General features: G+C 55.5%; 1 protein-coding gene across 2 annotated transcripts in view; it reads right to left on the reverse strand.

Annotated features, from left to right (window-relative positions):
• Positions 1-995: 995 nt before the first annotated feature.
• The window catches only part of BABAM2 (BRISC and BRCA1 A complex member 2), a 431,603-nt gene continuing 418,246 nt past the window's right edge, over positions 996-14,352 (reverse strand). For both annotated transcript variants that reach the window (XM_085019876.1, XM_021088348.2), the window contains one exon: positions 996-1,323. In XM_085019876.1, the coding sequence (XP_084876002.1) occupies positions 1,260-1,323 (64 nt within the window). In that variant the 3' untranslated portion in view covers positions 996-1,259. The remainder of the gene's footprint in view (positions 1,324-14,352) is intronic.

The raw sequence follows: 14,352 nt of genomic DNA on the forward strand, positions 1-14,352 counted from the left end.
ATTACGTGGTAAAACGCGGCCCCAACAGCCCCTGGAGGAGCTGCGGGAGGAGTGGGCAGCGGGGTTCCACCTGTGCGGGCCCTGCGGCACCTTCCAAGGGGAAGGCAGGTGGGTTTAGGTAAGAGCCCCGGCAGCAGCACAGGCCGGCATCTCCACGAGCAGGGCCTCCGCCCCAGGGCCGAGAGCCTTCAGGGTGGAACACGGCACCCCTAAACCAGACCGTGTCAAGTGGGCCAGTGGGCTGTGGTCAGCCTGCGTCTAAGGTGAGGGAAGTTGTGTGACAGCCGCCAACTCCGAGGTCTGCCCTAGTTTCCTGGGTGAGTTTCTTTAGCTCTGGGGCCTTCGGTCTAGCCTCTGACACTGAAGGGAAGAAAGAGGAGAAGGGCTGGGAGTGGAAACAAAATAACTTCCGAAGCCCCGCCCGACTCTGAGAATCCAACAGTTCAGGAATGATGGAGCTCCCTCAGGCTACCGTCCCGGCCCCGGTCCTGGACGGCTGCGGACCCAACCTGTGTCTCTCCGCAACGTGCACGTGGCTGCGAAAGCCCCAGCAACTCTCCCATCGGCCTGGGGAGGAGGGACGCAGGGTGGGATGGATTCCTTACTGCGTTCGGCAAGCTAACAACTGCCTCCTGGCTCAGGACGGGCTCTGTACCTGCCACACGCCCCGGGGCCTGGAGGGGGATTTCGGGGGTGGGGGTAGGGTCACCCCGTTGTTCCTGAGCGCCAGCCTTGGGCCCAGCTGGATAGGTGGTTGGAACTCGGTCAGATCCATTCAGGCAGCACCTTTTCCAATGGAGGACCGTCCAAAATGGGGACACGTTGGGTGTAAAGCACCCACCTACCCACACATGAGGCACTAATTTCAGGAATTAACAAAGAAAAAAAAAAAAAAAAAAGCCAAGGAGTGTTTAATCGTAAAAGAGGTCTCAGAAACAAAGGCTTTGAATAAGGGTGTGTGCATGTAGCGCGTCTTACTTTCCCTGGAAAAATACTGCATCATGATTTGTGACTTTATTTCTTCCAACTTAGAAATAATGCCGAAAGAAACACAGAGGGTGCAACCAGAGGTGGGGGGCTCTGGGATCCAGGTCCCCCGCCAGCCAGCTCAAGTTTGGGTTCCAGTCGGGGCGCAAAGCTGCTGTGTGTGCGAAACGCTGCCATGAAGACATTCCATTGGCTTCCAGGAAGCGGCCATATGTGCTGACACGCATGTGGACAGAGCAGACGGGCTGGCCACCTCTCAAGACTGGTGTTTCCTAGAGCTTTCCATTGGCAAACGCTGCCTCCTGGAACTGAGGGACAAAGGTTTTGAAATAAGCCCTGGTGGGAAAGGGGGAGGAAAAAAAAATTGTGGTTAGCACAAACGACTTGAAAAAAAAAAAGTGCAACTCAGAGCTTTCAACCTAACTAACTCAGAACAGTTGTTATTTATTGTTCATGCATCTTGGGTTGGATTTGCTTTCCCTGCTGATGCAAAGCCTTCTGGATTTTTCCAAGGGAGGTCCACGCAGTTCACGACCAGGCGACCTCTCACAGATAATTAAAAGGCTTGGATGGAGACCCTCCTGGCTGCCGATTCCTATGAGACATCAGCCCTCAGGTTCCCGCTGCTCTTTCCTAGGTCAAAGCCAAGGGTCCAAGTTAGAAGCCAGTGAGTGACCAAGCTGAGCACCCAGCTGTGTTTGTGATCTGAAACGGCACCAAGGCTGCCCTTCTCACTCAGTTGTACCTTTGACTTCATACAGAAAAGAGGGTCTAATGAAAGGGACCTCGAAGTGATCCATGGTTTCCATTTGTTTGCAAACATACACGAAGTTTGGTCTCCTGGAAAGCAAGCCAGACTGGCTATCGGGAGGACCTTCCCTGGTCAGGCAGACTAGTGACAAGATCTGGAGCAGACCGTTTGGCCTTTCTGGCACCCAGATTTGAACCTCTAGAAGCAGACTCTCTATTCAACAGCAAGAGAGGGGCTTGTGCTAGGCCGGCACAGTGCCAGGCACCGTCTGAGGCATCAGGGGTTGTGAGATGACCCAGACGGGGCACCTGCTATGCAGGTGATCGGTTTCGAGGAGGAGCAGACATAAGAAATACCAAGTGCTGGAGTTCCTGTTGTGGCTCAGTGGTTAAGGAACCCGACTAGTATCCATGAGGATGTGGGTTCGATCCCTGACCCTTCTCAATGGGTTATGGATCCCCCGTTGCTGTGGCTGTGGTGTAGGCTGACAGCTATAGCTCCAATTCAACCCCTAGCCTGGGAACTTTCATATGTCATGGGTGTGGCCCTAAAAAGACAAAAAAAAAAAAAAAAAAAAAAAAAAAAAAGAGAGAGAAGAAATACCAACTGCTGTGCATGAGGCAACCCAGCTTGGGGCAGTCCGTGAACGTGGAGGTGAAGGAGGCATTGTACCAGGGTTCTAGCAAAAGACACAGCAGGGGCAGAGGCTTGGGGAGCACGGGGTGGCTTGCTGGGAGCTGGGAGCTAAAAGCTCACCCAGAAGAGAAAGCAGGACATAGAAAGGGGAGGGCGGGGAAGCCAGAGAGGTGGCGGTGGGCACCTGATATGTCTTCCCAGGCCCTGATGCCCCAGAGATCAGAGCAGTCACATCTGACTTGGCCAGACATATTCACCCAGACCCGTGACGTGAGCCAGGAAGGGCCACCCAGAAGACTTGTCGCCATCAGGCCCACAAAGGGCTCAGGGACTTCACCCAAGTCTATTTTATTTAGGCTACGGTTCTGATACGCTTGGCGCTCCAGACTGCCAGGACCTCAGAAGCGCCCCAAGAGGAGCTGGGGGAGCTCACTTAAAGGCAGAAGGCAGACCTGCTGCGCCGCGAGAGGCAACAATGCGAAACCCACCCACGAGAGAACAGAGGACGGCTCGGGAGTCGTGAAACTGAACAGAGACATCTGTGTCAGGCGACGAGCCCCACACCACTCAGCAGCCCCAGGGTCATTGCTAGATCACCGTGCAGAGCAGTCATTGTGACACCCGGCTGGTCCCCTCCCCCAACACCAAGTCACCTGAGACCCTCTTGCAAATTTCAACGCTTTGCTCCAGCAGCTCTGCTCAGTCCCAGCCTCTGCAGCCTCTCTGTGGTATTAGCATGTGGGTCCCTCTGTGGAAGCTCCTTTCCCCTGACCCCGTGGACATCCTGGCCCTCCCCCCCCCACCCCCCACCCCCTGTCCTCTCCCCCCTCCCACTGAAACCTCTCCTTGGCCCCTTCCATCCTGCTCTCCACTCCCCTGGCTTCCTCTCAGGCTCGTACCACCCTCAGCAGAGAACCCCCCAATCTGGGTCTCTTATTTCTCTCCCAAACGTCCAGTCCCACATTTCCAACCACCTACGGGACACTGGGACCCGGATGTCTGTCTAAGTGCACGTTTCCATCAGTATCACGTTCCCGGAAGGGCTTTGGGCCGCTGATACGTCTGTAACAGAAGCCTCCGTTTCCAATTCTCCTAAACCCCCATGGTGAATCCATCCTGAAGCTTCTTCCTCTTCTTCCCCGACGTTCTGACACCCTGGCTCCCTGACTTGTTACCTTGCACAAAACTGCTGCTTCTGCCGGCGACACAAGGCTCACGTCGCCTGTCTGTGACAACGACATCAATTCCCTTTGAGTGTGGGTCTCTGTCACTGCCCCACCCTTCATCTGCCCACACTCAAAAGCCTGGCACGCCATGATTTTCACGATTAACACGTTCCCTAGGTTACAGTTTTGGGATCGTGCCTGCCCTCCTTTGAGAAGCTAAAGGTTCTCTCCAGAAAAACTGCAAGTAGGTCTCCTCGCTGCGATGTTACCTGTGTCGGCAGGGGTGTCATAAGCCCCCCGAAGCCCGCGCGAGGTCCGGGGTGCCAGTCCCACTGCCACTCCCCCCAATCTGGCCACTGGCGCCTCCTCACCTGGGCCATTTCGGTCATGCTCAGGCCAAATGCCCTCGGCCTCCGCAAGTCCTCCCGGTCACCAGAAGGTTCTCTCCCTGCCTGCAGACGCCGTCTGTGCTTCTCCCGGGCCACATGTCATGTGTACACATGGCTCGGGAGCCAGGCTGCACTGCCAGCCCTGGAAGGCGGGGACCCCCAGGCCTGCCTCTACAGAGCACCCAGCGAGGACTCTGTGGCTGTAAGGACGGTAACTGCTGACGGCCACCCATTTGCAAGGGCAAGTAAAGCGTGTCCCTTACACGCGGTTCAGGAGGTGAGAGAGAGCACCTCCAGAAAGCTGGCGGATGCGACGTTCAGGTTCCAAAGAAGAAAACTGTAAAACTATAGTCCATTTGCAAACTTTAACCTGTGCCAACAGTTGGCGAGAAGGACAACGCGCCCCCTCCCACCCAGGTCCTGATCAGGACGGTCCTGAGTCAGTCAAATCCCTACCTCTTCTGGGACTTCGGACGGCAAAGCGCACAGTCCGACTGTGCTCCTGGGAGGCGGGCACTGTGATGAGGCAGGTGGAGCCGCAGGCCTAGAGCGAGAGCAGCCTGGGCTCTGTTTCCTCCGGGAGGAGGGGGGGACCAGCCCGCCTGGATGGGACAACGTGTGGGCACGAATTTTGTCAACCGGCCAGCTGCTGCCGTTCATTCCTTCCCCGAGTTTCACCTGCCCGTGTTTGCTGAGGGGAGCCTGGTGGCCCTTCTTCAGAGGGTCCGGTGTGGACAGGTGGCAGCCAACCTCCACTGCATGTGCTTGGCTGCCTGAAGTACACCTCGGAGTGTGACCCACCCCAGCACCACAGGGCGGGGTGGCGCCCCGTCCCAAGTCACAGGTGAGGACACCACAGGCAGAGGCTGTGGGCTCTGAGACAGGTGCCTGAGGAGTGAAGGGTGCTGGCTGCTGCTGAAACTGGCCCCGGGCCCCGGGGTCCTGTCTCCCCACTCTCGCTCCTGGGGTCACCCTGGGCCAATCAGATGAAGCAAATCTCACCAGCTCAAGTTTTTCTCGGAAACTTCTGGGGGAAGGGGCTGCAGCAGCGCAAGCTCCTTCGACCGAAAGGTCTTGGCAAGAGGGAGCAAGCTTTACGGCAAGCTCTTTCCTTCTTCAGAAAGTTCAAAAGTTTCCTGTTCTGTCCTGGGCTTTCCCTGCCAGGGCGAACTGCGTGATGCCGGGGGGGAAGCAGTGTGGAGAAGGGCTATTAAAAGGCATGGTGCTACCAGCTGTTGTCAGCGAGCGCTTCTCAACGCGGATCCTCACGACGTCAGCTCGGGGAGCAGAGGGGGAGGGGAAAATGGCAACTGGCTCCCATCCACGTATAGATTTTTTTTTTTTTAAAGCACCGTTTTCATTTATTTCAGTTGTTATCAGAGAGAGTGGAGCGCTGCCCGGAGCCTATCGCTTGCCAATGGCACTAGCTGTCTGTCACCTTTTATAAAACCCTTTGACCCCCAAGACCAAGTGTGTGGTAAGCTTGCAAAGTGTCAGTGCGTTACAGGGGGTGGGGGGAAGGTTTTCTCACGTCCCCTGTCCCCGTTCACTGGCCAAAGGCACCCGTGGCGAGAGAGGCCTTGAGTCCATCAAGCGCCTCGTTCTGCTCGCACTGGAAGGGAAATTATTTTCAGACCAAATTGGAGCTAAATGGGACTTAGGACAACATAAGCTTCTGACCCTCTTCACGGATCTCAGCCCCTTGCTCTGGGTGTTCGAAAAACACAACTCTGTCCAATCCCAGAGTCTCAGGTCAGCCAAATTAAACTTAAAGAGCTGAGCCCAGGCCGAGGCCAGGTAGGTTTTCCATGAATTGGCTCCTGGCCTGAGCACACAGGCGCAGCGGGGGGTGGAGCAGGCTAACCCTGAGATCAGGAATTAGGGCGCCGGCGGGGGGGCAGAGGGGCTCGGCGGGACTACCTTTCCAGGCCTTGGGTCTCGGGGTAAATCGCTTCTCTTTTCTGGGCACCTACAAAGCAGGGAGCTGTGCCCGATGACCTCCGAGCCCTGCAGGCTAGGGGCTGTGAAGGACGGGGAGTGTGCGGTGCAGGCCTGGAGTGGCCACACCTGGGCTCAAGGCCTGGCCCTGCTCCTTCCTGGTTGCCAGGCATCACCTGGGCAAGTGACTCACCTCTGCAGCTTGAAGTTCTTGGGCTGAGAAAGGGGAGTGATCATGCTACCTTCAAGCGTAATCACTGCTACCCAAGCCTGGTGCCTGGCTTACTAGGTGATCAACAGAGGTCCACTGTTACCATGGCGACCCAGCTGGGTCTGAGGGGGAGAGGCCGAGTCTGTGGGAACAGCCAGAGCACATGTGGCTGCAGAAGAGAAACCCCCCGTGTGGACGGAGAGGCCCTGAGGTCCTTGCTCCGGGTTCATCCTTCCCCCGGGGCCTTCTTAGATCGCTTTTCATTTATCATGTTGAGCTGACAGGTGGAGGCACAGAGATGATCCATTTCAGCACTGGACACCCAACCACCGTCATCGGGACACTGTGTGTCTCCTGAAATGCAGCCCCGAGCTGCTGGACGCATACTCGTGGGGTCTAAGGCTGAGCCCTGCAGTGGGAGGCACCTATGCCCCTGGGTGGCTTCTGCAGAGCTGCTGCCCTGCATGTAGCTCTGGTCAAAGGGTGGGTCAGGGGGAGGTCACTTAGGCAGAGGGATATTTGAGAATCACATGGCACTGGCTGCCCCAGATGGGGGTATCGAAGTTGGCCCAGTCCTCAAATGGACCTTTTACTGTCCAAGAGAACATGTATCCTAAGGCAGGGGGCGGGGGAGGGGGCGCAGTGGGGCAAGTAGAAAGATCACTGAGCCACGAGCAGAAGATACAGGTCCCAGTCCAGGCCCTGGCTCGTTTCCTCACCTGGAGCCGGGCCTGGGTTTCCTTCCCTGTAACCGGAAGACGTATATACCTGGTGATCTCTAAGTGCCACTAGTTAACGGTTCTAAGACAGCCAAGTGACCTTGGCCAAGCCACTTAACCTTTTAGTGTCTTGCCTCATCTGTTGAATTAGGCACCAGCCAAGCCCAGGCCCCGACGAGCCATAGGTGGTGAGCGGTGGTGGAGGCAGGAGTCGTCATTATCTGGGATGCGCTTTCACGCACGCGGCAGAGTCCCGAGCAGGTGTTCAGCAGGTGTTCAGAGGCACCGGCAGTTCAGGAGGCGGAAAGAGGGCCTGTTCCTCTTGGTCGCGCCTCTTCCTCCCATCGAGAGGAGGACCAGAGGCGGGGAGCCCTCACGAAGATGCCAGGGGAAGTAATGCCTGGAAAAGTCAATCGCCCACCCACCGTGGGGAAGGGGCTGAGGGGGCTACAGGGTGCGGTGACAGGGAGCCTTCGGGGAGACCCTCGGACGCCTCAGTTAGGAGCCTCTGTTCAACAAGCCTCCTCTAAAGGGTTTTTCCCCACCGGGACCACAGCGCTTGATTTAGTCAATGGACCTTTTCAAAAGAACAAAAGCCCATCTTGACACGTAAACATCTGAATCGGTCCAGCTTTAAGGAAAGGAAAACCAAAACAGAGAATAAAAAAGTCCCTCGAGGTTGGAGCCTCCGGGGAGAGGAAGGAAGTGCCTAAAGCAGATAAAACACAGCACAGGTGGTGCTCAGAGCACTGTCGCGTGTGGCAGGAGGCACGGTCCCCCTTTGCAGGCGGGCAGACAGATGCTTAGCGAGTTAAGATACCTGCCCCATGTCGCCCTGATCCCAGGGCCACTGGAGCGTGGACTTCCCGCTCTGGCATGATGTCACAGAGGAGATGCTGGGGTCTGGCTGCCTCAGCCTCAGTTGCTCGGGACCTCTCTCCTCTTGCAAGAGCCTAAACAATCATTCTTTTCCAAAACAAGACGCAGTGGGCTCGCTGGAATCCACAACGCTTTTCTCCCGGCGGTCATAAGACGAGCCTTACAATGTTTGCACGAGTCGGGCTGACGTGGCGTTGGCAGGGGGGGAGCAGGGGGAAGAAGTGGTTCAGGGGACACGACCCTCACTGTCAGGAAATCAAGGGCATACAAATTAAGTCGGAATCCATTTCTGCAAAGAGAGGCAAGTTCCCAACCATCTAAAGCTTATTTCTTTTTTTTCCAGTTTTCTTCTGCAGCTGTGACTTCCACCGGCACATGGTTTTCATCAGTCATATGCAAAACCGGCTGTGGTCTGAAAATCAAAGCAGTCCTGTAAATAGTGTAAGACAAGCCCCGCTAATCACCTTGTGGTCTTGCCTTGTCCTCAGTGTCCTGAACGGCCACTGTAAATACGGACTCATCTGGGGTTTCTCCCCGCGTGTCCCAGGAGTCCTCCTTATAATAGAATCTCTACAAAGGGTCTTGGTTCTGCCCCAGTGCCCTTCACCCCAAACCCTCCAAAGGTCCCCATGAAGGAGGGCCATCCAACTCTGGGCGCCTTGGAGAGCAAGTGCCTGGCATGATGTGCCCTTATTTTGTCGCGGTGCTCGGGGCGAGGTGAGCCTGGCATGCTGGTGTGGCTTGAGGAGCCAACAAGGGGGTTGTAACTGGTTCACGGACACAGTCCCCTAACTACGCCAGCCCTCATGCAGGCCTGGTTCATTTTTAGGGGGCCAAGCACGCACAACAAGGAAACCAACACACAAGCTGCACAGGCTCGCTGTCATACTGAGAGCACAGTATCCCACGCTCGCAGGCTGAGGCCCTCGCCCTCAGCTGGAATCAATCGCCCGCCTGCTGGGTTCCCCGGCACACTGGGCCTCTGACCTCAGGCCCGGCCACGGGCTGCCTTGAGCTGGAGCTGTTTAGATTGGTGTCTAGACTCTGTCATCCATAGCTCGGGCTCCTGGCCCGTGAGAAGGCCGAGACTGTAGTCTCAGTATGTGTTTGAATTAAATAAAAGGCAGTTTTAGGAGCCCTTCAACCAACAACCAACTGGGATCCATTTCTAGACATCAAAGTATTGGGATGAAATCTGGCTCCTTCTAAATCATAGGGTATTTGTCAATGTGTACTGAAACGATCAAAATTACCTAGTGGTTCTCTCTGAGACTCTCTGCGGAGGCCTTCTGGAGCCTGGCCAGTTCCTCTGGGGCTAGAGCAGCTTGCCGCCAGCTTCTGCCACTGCAGGGCCAGGCCTTGCTCAGGAGTGGGGGGCAGGGAGGGTGTAGGCGCCTCTGCTCCCTTGGCTCCTCCTCTTGGGGGAGGAGGTCACAAGAGGGCCAGCTGGCCAAATGAGAAGGAGGGACAGGACGATTCACGTGGGCTCCTGAGCCTCGCCAGCCACAGGGGTGCCTTCCTCCCGGGCTCCCGGCTCTGTCCCCAGGCACCTGCCACAGTCCAACCACTCCCCCGCAGCCCACTAGACGCTCCATCGCGGCAAGACCCGCTGGGCACATTCGCCACCTCTGCACCGCGGCTTCCAGTCTAGTGCCCAACACATAGCAGCTCAATACATACTTGCAAACACTCTTGGCTTATATAAAGATGTACTTTAGGATTAGAAAATGTGTACAACAGCAAGAAACCCCAGAGGCTGTATAGCGGGGAAGGGGACACTAAGGGCCGGAGCAGCTGGTGGTCCTTCTCACAGGGCACAAGTCTTCTCTGGAAGCCCATTGGGGGCAGACTTGGGGGATGGGGCATCCTTAGCGCCCATGGCGCTTGCCTCCCTTAGGGCCTGACGGCAGGAATGGCTGGCTGGCTGGCTGGCTGGCTGCCCAAGGACCTGCTCTAAGGCCCCAGGGCTAGTGGCTAGAATTGGGGCCCATCCTCCTAATCTCCTTCACTCCCAGGCTGATGCTCTTTCCATCATGAACCTGCCTGATGAGACCTGGGAGGAGGGGGCGGCAGCATGGCCACTGAGAAAGGCGGGGTCCCCTCGCGCCGGGAGGGGTCAGCTGAGATGGTGCACCTGGCTGGGTTAAGGTGCGGTCAGAGAGTGGGTGTGGGGGACCTAAGGAATGGGGTGCTGCCAGAGGCCTGGGACCCCAGGGCAGAACCACCACCCGTGTCTATCCTGCTTTCCCACCTGCACCTGCTGGGTGTGCCTCGCAGGGCGGGTGCCCTGGTATCGGGCATCTCAAGTTCTCTGCTCGCTGTGCCCAGGGCTGCTGGAGGGGCTCTGCACTGGCCCTGCTAACGGCCACGTGGGGCCCGTGGAGGCTGCTGGGGTCTCTCCGCAGGCCCGGGCAGGAGCTCACGTCCCTCACCTGCACTGGGCTGCCGGGGAGAGGCCGGCTGCCTGTCTGCCGGCGGTGAGTCACCGTCACGATCACAGATGACCCTCTGCTCCTGAGTCAGCAGAAGGGGAAAAACCAAAGGGTGGCCCTCAAAGAGGAAGTGCTCGGGGTCTCAGCCGAGCTGACCATGCGGAGTGCGGGCGCCTGGTCGCAGCCCCACGGGGACGCGCCTTTAGGCGCCTGTTCAGCATCGCCAGGAATCACAGGAAAGGACCGCCCTACCCCCCAAGGACTGAGACAACCCTGAGGCCATCAACTCTTTGGAGGATAAAACAATCTCCTCCCCAGAGAGTCTCTCTGGGGCTCCTATTAAAGTATCATTTGCCTGGTTGTAAATTTTTCTCCCACTAGACTCTCAGCATCTAGAGGCCACAGCTCTGTCTCCCACAGCTGCTCAGGCTCCTGCCGGCTGCCTTTGAGAGCACCCGCTGGTCATGCCAGCACTCCGGGTGGCTGGGTGCTCACAGAGACCCCTCAAAGGTCTGGGGGAGGGAGAGCAAGGCTGGCCAGGCCCCTCTTCTTTTCAGTCCAATTCCCCTGCTCAGCAGCTGAAATGATATTCCCGGACGCCTGGCTCTTTGGGCCTGCAGATGGAAAAGCAGCCATTCCAAAAGAAAGAAAAAGAAAAGAAGTTCCCATTGTGGCTCAGCGGGTTGAGAACCCGACTAGTATCCATAAGGATCCCTGGCCCCCACTCAGTGGGTTAAGAATCTGGCATTGCTGTGAGCTGTGGTGTAGGTCGCAGAGGCAGCTCAGATCTGGCGTGGCTGTGGCTGTGGCTGTGGTGTAGGCCAGTAGCTGTAGCTCCAATTCGACTCCTAGCCTGGGAACCTCCAGATGCCACAGGTACAGCCCTAAAAAGAAAAGAAAAGAAAAAAAAGAAGAAACGGCCGAATGGGAGAGCATGCCTGGGGTCCGCCCCCTCTGCTAGGGGGCAAGGGCCTTCCTGGGATCTTTAGGCAGGCTCTGCTAGGCTGGGGGTGCGGGCAAACTCCACGGCAGGCGGGCAGGAGGCAGAACTTCTGGCAGGGAGCGAGCCTTACGGGTCCTTTCAATTACGCTGAGATGCTCGGCCAGGATGGGGAGCGCTCACCTGGGCTGCTGGCCCGCAGGGCTCACTCCACGCTGCCCGAGCCCAGGGCCCCGCACATGCTGGTGACAGCCAGTGGCTCTGTGGGGTTGTGTGCCAGTTACAGAGAGGGAGGGAGGGGACGAGGGAGGGAAGGCGCGGAAGGAAAGGAGGGACAGACACAGGATGAGGATAAATGCTATTCACACACGGTACGAAGCAGGTTTGCTCAATGATAGATGGTGATCCGTTAGTGGGTTGGGAGATCCACCGAGTGGGTCCTGGTCAGCGTTAAAGTAAAATGAAATAAAAATCAGAGTACATCACAGGTGGCAAGGAGAAGTATTTTTCTGCGACACTTTTGTGGATATACAATGTCTTCCCGGGGATGGTGGCAAAAAAATCTGGAAGGTGGGGAGGTGCCCACGACATGCGAGCCGTCGTGCTCTTGGTTTGCAGCTATGCTATTTTACCTGTGTTCCTCCTAATGGCCCTGCTACCAGGGAGGTGTTATTGCAGGTTTCTCCCAGCCTCTGAAAGTCAGGCATCCCTATGAAATCTACTTCTGAACGCATCTCGCCAATGGACGCACAAGACAAAGCCAAACAAAGCACAGACGCGCGCAGACACAGTTCAAGCTGTGGTGGCTTGAGGCCGACATGCCAAGAGTGGTTCCCGGGGAAGGAGTTTGTCGGGGCCCCTCTGGCTGCTCGAGGAGCTGGGGGTGGGGAGAAGGCGGCCTTTATAAGAGCTGGCTGCAAACCCAACGCTGAACGCGATCTTTGCTTTTTGGCTTTTGTTGGTTTGTTTGTTTTTTAGGGCCACGCCAGAGCATAGGGAGGAGGTTCCCGGGCTAGGGGTCAAATCAAAACTGCAGCTGCCGGCCTACACCACAGCCACCGCAGCACCTGATCTGAGCCACATCTGCAACCTACACCATAGCTCGAGGCAACGCTGGATCCTTAACCCACTATTGGTCAGATTCTTAACCCACTGAGCCACAAAGAGAACTTCAGCTTTTTCAATAGAAGTGAAAATCCTCTTTGGATTTCTTTTAGTTAGCGAAACCAGGTACTAATACAGGTCTTTTGTAAAAGCGAAGTGGCATAAAGCATACTCTCAAAAAGCAAGGGGCACCTACATCTTTTATTTTTGCCCATGAGAAATCCACGATTCAGAGACGCAAAGTAAATTTTCTAAGGTCACACAGCTAATAGGTGGCGATGCCAGTTATGACTCCACAGTGCTCGACTCCAATGTGCACCTTCTTTCCATACCGCCAACATTTCCAGCGGAAGAAGCGCTGGCGAGTGAGTCTAGAGCCCAGGCCTCCGCCTCTGGATCTGCTGTGTGACGCTGAATCACTGCTCTGTTTCCTTCTCTACACCAAGAGGGCACGAGAGAGATGATTTCTCAAGTTCTTGGAACATCGTTTTAGGGAGATCTCATTCTCCTTCATTAAAACTCCATAAAACTAGGAGTTTCCATGGTGCCTCAGTGGTTAACGAATCCGACTAGGAAACCATGAGGTTGCGGGTTCGATCCCTGGCCTCGCTCAGAGGGTTGGGGATCCGGCATTGCCGTGAGCTGTGGTGTGGGTGGGAGACATGGCTTGGATCTGGCGTTGCTGTCGCTAGCGTGTAGGCCGGCAGCTGTAGCTCTGATGAGACCTCTAGCCTGGGAACCTCCATATGCCGTGAGCGTGTCCCTAAAAAGACAAAAAAAAAAAAAAAGAAAGAAATTCCATAAAACTAGAACTGCCAATGCCCGGTAATGAATGTTGTGGGCCACTTACTGCCAGCTCCCATCATACTTGCAGTTGTTCTTACAGATGCCCCTAAAGAGCCCTCCCTCTTGCAGGTCTTGTGTGTCCAGAGGTGGCGAGACTGGTATCTTTAGCCCTCCTCCAGGGACCTCATGGGTGGATTTTCAGGAGGATTAGGACAGGGATGAGATGAACTTGACCTCCTTCTCACTTGCCCATCTGGCTCCTGGAAGTATTAATGAACCCTATGGAAGAACGAGGCTGAGGCTGCGTGGCTGGGAGAAGGAAGAGAAGGGCACGTGCAATCCACACGAGTGCACCCCGGAGGTACCTTAAATGTTCTCTAAATAACGAGCCCCCGAAGAGCAAAGGGTACCCAGACAACTCCTTTAACAGTAAAGTCACTTGACATCTTAAAACTCTCCGGGGTTGTTGAGAAGTACTATAAAGTGCTATAAAATGGCAGCAACACAATCAAGCTGGGGGTGGCTTGAGTTGTGATCTGTTCTCTGCTTCTCACTTGCTGTGTGAGTGGATGGGCCACTTCATCTCTCCGGGCCCCGGGGGCCCCATCCTGTAAAGTGAAGCGATGGCTTCTGAGTTCACTGCCAAGTCTAATGCACAATCCTCCCCTGGTCTCCGCAGGAGACTGGTCCCAGGGCCTTCGTGGATACCCCAATCCAAGGATGCTCAAGCCCCTTATATAAAATGGCACAGGAGTTGGCCCTCTGTGTCTTCGGATTCTGCATCCCTGGATTCAATTTTCAATCCTCGGTTGAACCCACAGATTTGGAACCCGGAAGTATGGAGGCCCCAATAGGGACCTCCTATGTACATCGTCCACTACACTTTAAATCACCTCTAGATGACTGATAATACCCAACACAATGTAAATGCTATGCAAATAGTTGCAAATGGAGATGCTATGTAAATTGTTGCTGGTGGTTGGCAAATTCAAACTTTGCTCTTGGGAACTTTCTGGAATTTTTCTCTTTGAATATTTTTGGAATATTTTCCAGATGTGGAATTCACAGACGTGGAGGGCCGACCGTACTCTTATCCACTATTATTATTATTGCTTTGGTATCAATCCCACCACTTTAGCTGGAGACAGTTTCTTATGCGGAAGCCGTAATTTAATAAATGACCTCTCCCTGTGCTTTGCTGAAGGGGTTCCCTCAAGAGCCTTAATAAGTACCATCAGGGGCATGGGACGTCTGAAATGTTTACCTCCCTTCTGTTTCCAGATCTGACTTAGGACCCCAAGAGTGGAGGCCAGCAGCCATCCTTCAGGCCAGGAGACGACCAAACATTCACCCATTCAGCGCAAGCTCCTGCGATTGCCAAGGGCTGGTTCCCGCAGGGGCAAGGGATGAATCT

The sequence above is a fragment of the Sus scrofa genome, chromosome 3 (genome assembly GCF_054392235.1).
Source record: "Sus scrofa isolate SSC_HxYL_T2T_F1_AM1 chromosome 3, Sscrofa_HxYL_maternal_Yorkshire_Landrace_v2.0, whole genome shotgun sequence".
Classification (NCBI taxonomy): domain Eukaryota; kingdom Metazoa; phylum Chordata; class Mammalia; order Artiodactyla; family Suidae; genus Sus; species Sus scrofa.